Here is a 12,508-nt window from a genome sequence, read left to right as displayed (position 1 = left end):
GGTTATAGACTAATATATATATATATATATATATATATATATATATATATATATATATATATATATATATATATATATATATATTGTTTTTATTGAAAAATATAATGGAACAGAAAAAAAGTTATGTACTTCCAAAAGTTTCTTGTTTCCTACCAAACACAACTTTTTGCCTTCCTCTCCTTGTATAAATCCACTCATTGTTCCTTAAAAAAACAAGAAACATTCCCCTCATACCCTCACCCTCACAGCATCCCTTCCCAAGCACACAACAAAAATGACTCCTCCATCATTTCTTTCATCTTTCTTTCTTCTCTTCGTTTTACTTTCTTTTTTCTTCCTGAGCATCAATGGCCAAAACCTCATCTACGACACTTGCAAAACCTCCTCACAACAAGACCCCAATGTGAAGCTCCAATTTTGCACCACCTCTCTCCAAGCTGCACCAGCTAGCCATTGCGCTGACCTTAATGGCCTTGGGATGATGTCCATCAGACTAACACGGTATAACCTTACTGATACCAGATGTTACATCAAACAGTTGCTGAAAAACAACACAAAGAAGCTTGATCCGTATGTAAAGTCGTGTTTGGATGATTGTTTTGAACTCTACTCTGATGCTATCCCGAGTATCAAACAGGCCATGAAGAGTTACAATTCCAAGCGTTATTTTGATGCAAACGTACAGATAAGTTCGGTTATGGATGCTACTACAACTTGTGAAGATGGGTTTACTCAGAAAAAGGGCGTCGTTTCTCCACTTACCAAGAAAAATGATGCAACGTTTCAATTGTCTGCTGTGGCGCTTTCAATTATGAACATTCTTCAGAGTGATTCAAAATGATCTTGAACGATTTGATATGTAAAAGATCATGCCATATTCTTAATTAATATATCTATTTTTAGCTGTGAATTATATATATTTTTAATTTAATTTATCTTCATATAGTCGGATAATCCAAGAATAAGCTTCTCTAAATTCTCATTGTTGTTTTGCTGACAATTTCAAGGAAAATGTGAGACTTTTATTGTTTATTCATTTTATTTGAGCTTTATTCCATTAAATTTAGGAAAAAATGTATATAACAATGTACGGTTTTCTCAAAGACATCCAATTCCTTCAAGTTTCAACTGACCATGATTTTCATGTGTACAATAGGAATAAATATTGTATATAACTGTTATATCATGTAGATTAATTAATACAATATTTTGTACTTGTTTTAGTAACACACAAAAGCAATACTATAATTTACCAACTATGATTATACTTACATAAGAATATTAGCAATGAGAGGTTTTCTTTTAACTTTAATGAAATTATTTAATGGGGATGACTAGTTTAAATAGGGAGAATATCACAAGAAGAGGAACAATTTGATAGATCACAAGAAGAGGATCATATCTAGTTGAAAAAGGTTTAAAACTAGAATAAATACAACTCTCATATATCATGTGACCATTTGTGTGTGCGAACACATGATAATCAATACAATGAGAATCATTACAATAAATACATGTGATGCATAGTGTTACTTTATCAACATCATGCAATAGATCAATAATCAATAAAATATAATATAATTTACAAATTTAACTCGTTATAAGGCCAATTCCAACCACAAACACTAAAAAACACAAAATTTGTGTCCTTTTAACACCAAAATACAATTTATATTCCAACTAGACACTAAAAGTTTACACCAAATATATATTTTCATATTATTATAATAAATAACATATTTGAATAATATTAAAAGCAATGCATATATAATAAAATAATGCATTTATATTGAAAAAGTGATTTTGTGTTGGAAGAATGCTCCGCTAAATATAGCGGCCAACAAATCTCCCCACAAAAATAGTGATACTTTTACAGGTCCATTGGAGTAAAATATAGAGGCTTTCCACCAATTTGAAGGCCGATTGGAGTTGGTCTAAGCACGCCAAACAAAATAGACACAACCATTTCTGATATTTAATTGGTGTATTTTAATTTATCAACAAAATAAAAATGATACAAAACAATTATTTTAATATTTGTTTTTGTTTGGAAATAACAAATTATGTTTATTGTAATAAGAAAGTTATAAACCATTGTTATAGTGTCTTGTGCTTAAAGTGCACAACTTAATCATTAGGGTTCTAGATAGAACAATGTTACTTCAAGCAATCTTTTATGGGAAATTTTGCAAAGTGTTTTAGCAATTCCTTAATACGAAAGTTTATTAATAACAAACAGTATAAAAAAATAAAAATTGCATGGTGTATAAATTTGTAAGATTACTTATAGCTAGGCTGATTTTTTTAGTTTGATTGGTATATGTCAAAAATAAATTAGAAACTGCTTACCTTATAGAAAATGTATTATTTTAAATAATACTACGTAAACAATATTTCCATATAAAGCCAAATTCGAACTATAAAAATGGCATTACAATTTTATTTATTAATTTTCAGTTCAAATATATCCTATCATTTACCCCTAATTATTAGAAAATGAAGTAATTGCAATTTTAGTCATTATAGTTTTTTGATTTAAGAAATTATATTTTTGGTATGTTTAACTCTGAAAAAAATGAATTAATTAGAGTTTTGGTCCGTGCAGTTTTTAACTTACTATTTTACATTTTTGGTCCCGTTTTTTATTTAAGAAATTACAATTTTGGTCCCGTTTTTAATTCTACAAAGATATTGATTAATTAAAGTTTTGGTCCCTATGGTTTGTAGTGTTTGCATGTTAGGTTTAAGATTTAAATATTACAAGAAAACTAAATTACAGCTTTTTTCCTTATGGTTTGCACTTTTCCAATTTAGGTCGACATTTTAATATTTTTACATGGATGATCATCGTATTGCATTTTATCACCTAAGAGCATCTCCAACACACTCACATTCTTCATTATTTCCTCTATTTCTTCCCTCAATCCTCTCCAACCCTATCTTATTTCTTCCCCCATTTTGGGGGAAATGAATAGTATCACACCAAATATTGTGTTATACTATTCATTTCCCCCCAAAATGAGGATGAACTTTGAGTTGTCGGTTTTAGTCTCTCGTTTTATATATTTATACATTTCTGGTTTTTATCTACTAATTATTATTTAAATGTAATATTTAATACTTATAATATTGTGTTATATATTAAATAATATTAATTAATTATAAAAAAAAATTTTGTTTATCAAATTCATATTAAAATTTAAATACATATTGAAATTTTAAAACACAATAAAGTATTTTACAAAAGCTTATAATTACGTATTATAAATATAATCTTATTTATTTAATATTATTGTAATGAAAAAAATATAGATTATATATTTCTTAAAACCAAATTAATAGAAGAGGTGTATTTGACAATTTATATAAGTTAGAAGAATGAAATAGATTTTTTGGGAGTAAAAAATGGGGTAAAACAGGGAGTATATAATTATTAATTAGACAAAATTACAAAAATGGTCCATGTGGTTTGCCAAAAGTCACAAAGTCAGTCCCAGCTAATTTTTTTTGATGCAAATGGTCCTTGTGGTTTGCAAAACTTGCAAAGATGACCCTTTTTACTAACACCGTTAGTATTGAGCCGTTAGGGACTGAATCTGTAAGGTCATTTTCGTCTTTTCAAGTATAAAGGGACTGAATTCATGACATTTAATAAACCACAGGGACCATTTTCAAAATTTGTTTGAAAAAGTGAAATTTAGCTTAAAGAAGAAAGGGGCAAGGCTCGAACTCGAGACCTCCACCCCCTTATATCACTAGAGCCATTACCAATTGAGCTGGAAGCTCATTTAATTATATCTTCCGAAAACTATTTTATATAATAACGAAAACGTTAATACCTAAATAATAAATAAATTACAAAAAACAATTTTTTTTATATAATTTTTTTTAAATAAAGCAAAATGTATTTTAGCCGTATTATAAAAAAAATAGTTTTTTACAAACAATTTGTATGTATTTTTGTGTATTTATTTTACGTAAAATATATTTTTTTATGTCTCTAAAAAATATGTTTTCGTATAAAAATATGGTTTCGTAAAAAACAAAAATTCATGTCTTTGAAATAATAATAATTAACACTACTCATGACATAAAAAAATGTATAAATTCTTTTGGGTCGCTAGTTCTAAAACCATTTTTTCGGTTATATGTATTAAAAACAACATAACAACGATTGTGTTAGGTTTCTAAAGAATTTATACGGTTTTTTTATGTCAAGAGTAGTATTAATTACCGTTATTTCAAAAAGATATATCATTATTTCTTTTCTTCTTCATTTTATCAATACGATTTTGAACTTGTGATTAAAATACGAAAGAAATAATGATATATCTTTTTGAAATAACGATAATTAATACTACTCTTGACATAAAAAAAAATCGTATAAATTTTTTAGATACATAACAAAATCGTTGTTATGTTGTTTTTAATACATATAACCAAAAAAAGGTTTTAAACTAGCGACCCAAAAGAATTTATACATTTTTTTATGTCATGAGTAGTGTTAATTATTATTATTTCAAAGACATGGATTTTTTTTTTTTTACGAAACCATATTTTTGTACGAGAACGTATTTTTTAGAGACATAAAAAAATATATTTTACGTAAAATAAATACATACAAATACATACAAATTGTTTGTAAAAAACTATTTTTTTATAATATGGCTAAAATACATTTTGCTTTATTTAAAAAAAATTGTTTTTTGTAATTTATTTATTATTTAGGTATTAACGTTTTCGTTATTATATAAAATAGTTTTCGGAAGATATAATTAAATGAGCTTCCAGCTCAATTGGTAAGGGCTCTTGTGATATAAGGGGGTGGAGGTCTGAGTTCGAGCCTTGCCCCCTTCTTCTTTAAGCTAATTATTTCACTTTTTCAAACAAATTTCAAAAATGTTCCCTGTGGTTTATCAAATATCACGAATTCAGTCCCTTTATACTTGAAAAGACTAAAATGCCCTTACAGATTCAGTCTCTAACGGCTCAATACTAACGGTGTTAGTAAAAAGGGTCATCTTTGCAAGTTTTGCAAACTACAAGGACCATTTGCATAAAAAAAAATTAGCAGGGACTGACTTTGTGACTTTTGGCAAACCACAAGGACCATTTTTGTAATTTTGTCTATTAATTATATACAAAATTAACATCTTAAAGCACGTCTTACTAACGACGTGGTTCGTCACGGCTCATAAAAGTTTGAGGCTTAAGATTGCCGCCAAGTCACACCTAACGTTATGTAACGCCCTATTCTAAAAAAAAATCATTTATGGATTTCAGAAGCCAAGGCTAGGGGTATTTTGGTCATTTATGGGACTTGAGTTTTATTCGAGAAGGCTTCGGGCCGGGGGAGTGTTGCTAGAAGCGTAGGGCTTCTCGCCACCTTTCCGTGGATATAAAGTTCATCGAAAACGGATATAGGATGAAGGAGTTATGACACTTTTAAGTTGTTGGCAAAAATGGTCCCTTATGGAGAAAAGTTGGCATGGAGGCCATGCATGCAATTTGGAACGCGCTCGGGTACGCCTAACGTAAACTGGGTTACGTCCCGCGTATAAAAGGAAAGGATCGCGGGTGCTCTTTGGCGTACGCTCAGCGTACAGGATGTACGCCCAGCGTACGTCCTGTGTCCAGAAACCCTATTTTTAGGGTGTGCCACTATATAAGGAACATAATGGTTCAAGCCCCAGCCTCCTTATCTGTTCTCTCACCCTCAGAAAACCCTAAAACGCCTCATCCCCTCATTCTTGAGTGATTTTCTCCATAAGAAGCTCATTTGGTGGTGTAAGCTTGGAAGGAGAAGAGAAGAAGGAAGAACCTTGGAAGTTGGAGCTTATAGATCTGGGGTTATTGCTTCATTCCAGGACTTGTTGAGGTAAAAAGTCTTGAGCTTGTCTCTTAATTGCTTAGATCTTCTATGGTGAAGTTTTAGAATCATTTTGGGTCCCAAGGTTGGACCTTTATGGTGAAATCTCGTCTTTGAGCTTAGGGTTGCCACCCTCAGAGCTAAAAGGACCCCTTATGCAGTAAAGTTGCCATCTTGATGCCCTATTTGTGTTCATGCATGAGATCTACCCCTTTTATGGAAGTAGAATGTCATTCTTGGAAGGTTGGGTGGGTTTAGACCAAATGAAGTCACCAAGTCAGTGACTTTATGGGTTAAGACGTGGAAAAGGACCATGATCTGTGTTTGTGGCTTCTGAGGTGGAGTATTAAGCACTTAATGAACTTGGACTTATCAGGAGATTTACGCTGAGCGTACACGCAGGTACGCCCAGCGTACGTTCTGCTTGGCCAGTACGCTTAGCGTACGTGGTGGTACGCGCCGCGTAATCCATCTGTTTGGGTTTTGTATTTTGGGCCACGATTTGGGCCATGCTTTGGGTCTTTGAGCTTCATGGGCCGTCAGGAATTAGTTAAGTTGGGCCAAGTGTAAGTTTTGGGCTTGGGGTAAGGCCCATTAGAGGGATTGGGCCAATTTGGCAAATTGGGCCACTGGTGGGCTTGGAAAGCTTGCTTAGTGCTTGGCCTTTTATATTATGGTTTGGACCTTAGTTATAGACCAAATTGGGTTAAGGGTAAAATGGTCATTTTACCCTGAGAAGGATTAATGTATTGGGCTAAGTGTTATTTTGGTCTTGGTAGCTCGGGGAGCCGAAGGAGCAGCAGTTCGGGAAGTTCCAGTCAGTAGCCAATAGCGTATCAGCAGGATTCAGTAGTTTGAGGTGAGTCTTCTCACCATACCAATGGGTCTAAGGTACCAAGGCCGGCCCATTTTATGATAGTTGGTAGACTTGTTGTGTAGAGGTGTGTGACATTGTTATGCATTGATATGTGGTAGAGATAGCTTTTACAGCTAACGGTAGAGATAGCCTTCAAGGCCAGTGGTAGAGATAGCCTTCAGTGCTAATGGTAGACATAGCCTGTATGGCTAAGGGTAGAGATAGCCTTTGCGGCTAATCGTAGAGATAGTTGCTATAGCTAAATGTTTTGCATTATGTGGTAGAGGTAGCTTTATAGCTAATTGATATCTGTTACGTAGTAGAGATAACTTTTATAGCTAGCATGTGATGTGGTTGTGTGGGGTATGCTCTGGGAAACTCACTAAGCTTCGTGCTTACAAGATTGTTTTTGGTTTCATGTATTTCTGATCCCACGGCAAAGGGCAAGGCGTGATGGCGCGGCGTGCACTCTCTCACTGGCATTTTATGGGACACTCTGATGTTTGGACCAAACGTTGTACTTGACTTATGTTTTGAAAACAATTTTAACTAAATTTCTTAATGTATGGGAATATTTTTACGTATTCTAAATGAAAATTTTTACTTTGAAAATTTGGCCGTTACAAGTTGGTATCAGAGTCTTGGTTTGAGGGATTCGGGCACACTCCCGAGTGTGTCAGGACTCAAATTAAGGAAATGATAAATTGTTTTCAAAAGTAACATAAAAAGGGTTTTCAAAAGGAAACGGGAAGATGAGAGTGCAACGCGCGTGATCAGCCGAGCCAAGTAAGTAGTTTCCCAATATGTTAGCCATGTTATACTAATGCTTGAGCCTTGTTGCTTATATGGAACTTGCTATGTGTATGCTTTCAAAATTATATACGGTTGGGAGCTTATAGCCTCAGAATGATTGATTTGGCCTTATTTTCTTTTCCTTGTCTGGATGTGGTCTTAGGGTAGAATCTCTGGAGAGCTAGATAGCCCCGAGAAATAGAGCTTTCCGTTTTGAAGTTCTGCTCGCGTAATGTCTGATTTTTCGTCAAACAACCTATAAGTTGAGTTATGATTATCGTGCTTTAAGTATAACTTATATTTAAGTTTATAATGGTTATTATGAACTTATAAATAAGATCTATCAGTAATATCAGTCGTTATACTGACCAATCTACTTTCGAGAATAATGACAATGCTAGATCAGTGAGGTGTCTCAAGTGGATTTTCCAAAATATATTTATATGTCAAATAGATCCTACATCTGATATGATCTTACCTGGTTGTTTCTTATCAACTATATGTCAGTGCTCTTTTGGGATTATTGATAAATCTGATGAAAAATTATAACGATTAAACTTTATAAATATGAACGAACACTAAGGCATAATACTATTCATATTTATGTCGTTTTAAAGAGAAATTTGAAGTGTCGGTCAAAGAGTTGATTTTCCCGCAAGTCTTCCACCTTAATCAGGTGAGTGCATAGTTATTTTCATGAACATAATTTAATACCAGTAATTATTAAAAAGTATTAAATATCTATTGAAAGTTCATATGTGGATTAAATGTTTATTATCTGAAAAATTTGTTAAATGTGTATTTGATAACATGCGTTGTGTGAACCAGTTATAGTTAATTATTTGTTAAAATGTCTATATGATATTATTACGTGATAATCTTAAAAATAAGTATTATTACTTAAAAGATTACTACATGTTAAAATATACTTTATGTTAATAACTTACACTAAGTTACGATAAGTATCGTTTAAACAAGAGTTAATATTAAAAGTCGATTACAAGGATTGTAGTCTCGTCTAAGTTCTAAACTAAGACGTATAAAGAATATTTAGATCCGGTTAACTTGGATAAAAAAAATAGTTGTATATTATATTGTGGTAATATGGTATAAATAGGAAAATAGTTTGGAAATCCATTATAAGCTTTATAGTCTTACATAGTAATAAAATAATATTAATAATGGATGCTTAGTTCGAGTTAAATGAAAAAGAGTGTTTAGATGCACCCTGTAGTGCAAAAATATTACATAGGCAAAAAATTGTGTTGATTATTGGCTTTGTAATCTTGTCTGCAGGGGCGGACGCAAGATTTCACAGTAGGGGTTGCACGAGAAAGTCAGGGTGTAACATCCCAAAAATACACGGACCAAAAATTTCATTTTTAATATAACTATTCATAAAACATTTTATAGAAAAACATCATCAAGCTATTTCATTTCATAAAAACCATAGATCACATGTCCCAAAAGCATATCATCAAATAGTAATAGTGTCAGAGTTAAATCCCAAGAATCTCATGTGCGGAAAATCATGTGTGTGATGTGCTGCTACCGTGCCGCCTCCTTTCCCTTCGAAGAGGAAGCACCTGAAACCAAAACTGAAAACCGTAAGCACAAAGCTTAGTGAGTTCCCCCATCATACCACATACCATAACATATAATGCCTATCCCTCGATATCTTTCAACCGGAATCTAACTGGCATAACTGGAAGTTGGACTCCCCTTCGGTATCTTTCAACCGGTAGTCGGGAGCTGGCCTCCCCTTCGGTATCTTTCAACCGGTAACCGGGAGCTGGCCTCCCCTTCGGTATCTTTCAACCGGTAACCGGGAACTATTTCACCCCTACCACTACTACATAATAAAATAACATGAACATACTGCTAGGTATGCATGGGTACTGTCTACCCCCTCGGTATATTTCAACCGGTATCCGGGGACTATTTCACTCCTACTACTACTAACGCATATATCATAGCATCCTAGCACATAAAACGTATCAAGCAGTGGCATACCAGACAATTATCACAAAGACATTCATCTAACAAACAACTCCTACTAGTGGGCCGACATTGTGGCCTTGGACCCACTTATCCTGGAAGGTAACTTACCTCGTAAAGCTGGATGTCGAATATCACTGGGAGGAATCTCTAACAGCTGCTCCGATGACTCCCTGGCTATCATTAACATAACAACACTTAGTCAAAATCCATAATACTTCTTAGGGTAAAATGACCATTTTACCTCTTGGTCTAATTTGGACCATACCCAAGGCCCATTTCCATTTTATCTTTCCCAACACACTATTAGCCCACTAAAGGCCCACTAATGGCCCAATTTTTTGAGTTGGGCCCAACTCTTCAAATGGGCCTTTTCACAAGCCCAATAAATCCTTAGGGCAAAATAAATAATCTCGAGTGGCCCAATATGGCCCACAAGGCCCAATACTCTAAGTCTCAGTTCTAGGCCCAAAAACTCTGCTACACGGTGGGCCATAGGGCCCAACTATCCAGGCCCAGATTTCTAAGTCCCAAAAGCCCATGTTCGCCACTCTGCATGCGTACGCGCGACGTACCTGGCACATACGTTGGCCTTGACCAAAACGGGAAGTTGACCTAGTACGCGTAGCGTACTAGGGTGTACGTACGGCGTACCGGCCAGCTTCCTTGGGGCTTCATTTGTGACTTAAACCATTAAGTCCTCATGTCCAGAATGTAGATCCAGGTCCTTTAAGGCATCCTAGTCCATAAAAGTCACAAACTTTATGTGCTTGCATGCATGGTTGGGGTCAAAACATGATTTTTGGTCCTTAACCCAACTTTGTGACCTTCAAACACTTGCATGGTTGTGGCTTAACCATCAAGGTCCGATTTTTATTACTCTAAGTGCTTCTAAGAGCCCAAAAGGACAGCTCTTATGTTTTGAAACTATCAAGATTCAAGCAACCTCAACAATGGAGTCCAAAAGTGACCAAAAACACCCCAAAATCAAATCTAAACATGCAATGATCAAGTTTGAAGCTTGATACCTCAAATGAATCAGGAATGGTGCTAATCTCCTGGATCTAGGAGCTCCCTTTGAATCCTTACTCCTTCTTCAACCTCCTTTCTCTTCTAAACACCAAAACAACACTAAAATGCTCTCTAGTGGTTTCCAAATCACAAGAACACACAAATATGAGTTAGGGTTTTCGTGGTGGCTGTCTAAGGGTGAAAGGGAGGCTGGACCAAGGGCATAAGGTCCTTTATATAGGGATCAAACCCTAAAATTTAGGGTTTTAAAACCTGCATACGTACGCTGCGCATACTCCTGGTACGCTGGGAGTACCTGCATGGCTTTCGCGTTCCAGTCTCTTGAGTACGTTGCGCGTACATCGCAAGGTACGCTCCGCGTACAGTGCTTCCTCAGCCCAATTACAAGGGCCCAAAGGTCTAAGCCCAAACCTTATAAAACTATTAACCTTATATAAATAAAAAAAGTACCTTATAAATTCCGGATGTTACACAGGGGTTGCACAAAAGTAGAAAAAATAAAAATTTTAAAAAATTTAGAATATTTTTCCACTGCGGCCGGAAAAGTTAGGGGTTGCCGGTGCCACCGATTACCCCTCTAAATCTGTCCCCGCTTGTCTGGTTATACAATAGGACTTAAAGGGAATGCTTAATTCAATTAAGTTTGAATATTGGGTAGTTTTTGTAACAACCCGATATTTCAAGTCAATGTAATGACATAAAGTCAAGTATTATAACCTATATTGAGATGATAATAAAAATAACGACAACATGAAATATTCAAAAATCTCAATGTGAATGTACTAAGTGGTAGATATCGTAACAAGGTTTTCAAAAATATAAAGAACACTAAAATCCGAGTTATAACGAAGAAATTATGACCAATCGAAGATCCGCAACAAACCTTGTAAAACACTGTTAAGCATGAAACGCGAAATTTCAATAAAATACTTTTTAGCCTTAGGTATCTAAATGAAATTCGTAGATATCATTAAACCGTAAACGTACATAAAAAGAACGTCCAAATCTGACTTCGTATAAGGAAGTTATGATTTTTCTAAGTTTCGGATACAACAGTAGACAGCTAAAAACTTGAAATAGAGATCGAGCGACTTTTAGCCGACACAACCTAAACGAGAATCGAAGACCTCAACAATAGTAATGCAACGGTAAAAAGACAGACGAAATCGGACGTCGAATGAAGAAGTTATGGATTTTTAACGGACTTTTCCAGTCCCGGCCTGTTAAAAATATAATATTAAAAATAAAGTCAAAATTAGCCGACGGAGTCTAAACGAGAGTTGTAGAGCATAATCTCCCCTATGCGTGGATATAAAGAACGTCAAAATCGGAGCCCGTATGCGAGAGATATGAATTTATGAAGTTCGTGGCACAAACTCCCACATCTGTCAGGATTCACGTCGTGAGTCAAAAGGGGTTCACGACGTGAACCAGTGATAGACGTTTACCAAGAGTCGGTCTATAAGATGTTGAGTCTACGAACTAATCATGACACAATTCACGACGTGAACAATTCCATGTTCACGACGTGAACTTCAATTTTTCACCCTATAAATAGAAACCGAAGGTCTCGGGTTTAGGCTGCTCAATTCTACTCTCCTTTCTACTTTTACTTTGTGTTAAGCATCCCGAGACTACCCTGACGCCCCGGTTACGTATCCAAACCCCGACGAAAGCCCAAAGCCCCGAAGTTCCCGAGAAACTTGCTTTTTTCCAGTCGAAGTGCTGCCCGAGTTAAACATCGTTTTCATCAAATCGTCACTTCTACCAAGTGAGTTCATACCCCTACTACAACACTTTTAAATGCTTTGTAAATACTTTTTAAACACTTTTAGGGGGAGAATGCAAGTAAACACACGACTAAAAATCGGGTGAAAACATCAATCTTTTGTTATACTTTTCATGCAGTTGTTTTAACTATCATACGAAAATGTTAGCATGCAAAACATCTCACGATACCA

General features: G+C 34.8%; 1 protein-coding gene across 1 annotated transcript; it reads left to right on the top strand.

Annotated features, from left to right (window-relative positions):
* Positions 1–231: 231 nt before the first annotated feature.
* LOC145125488 (putative invertase inhibitor) lies at positions 232–910 on the top strand. Its single transcript, XM_079060941.1, has one exon. It carries the CDS (start codon positions 275–277, stop codon positions 839–841), a length of 567 nt encoding a protein of 188 aa, XP_078917067.1. The 5' UTR covers positions 232–274; the 3' UTR covers positions 842–910.
* The last annotated feature ends 11,598 nt before the right edge of the window (positions 911–12,508 follow it).

Source organism: Lactuca virosa, chromosome 7, assembly GCF_052849685.1.
Source record: "Lactuca virosa cultivar CGN04683 chromosome 7, Lactuca_virosa_CGN04683_v6, whole genome shotgun sequence".
Taxonomy (NCBI): domain Eukaryota; kingdom Viridiplantae; phylum Streptophyta; class Magnoliopsida; order Asterales; family Asteraceae; genus Lactuca; species Lactuca virosa.
The sequence above is the reverse complement of the archived record's forward strand: the minus strand, read 5'-3'. Positions and strand labels throughout refer to the sequence as shown.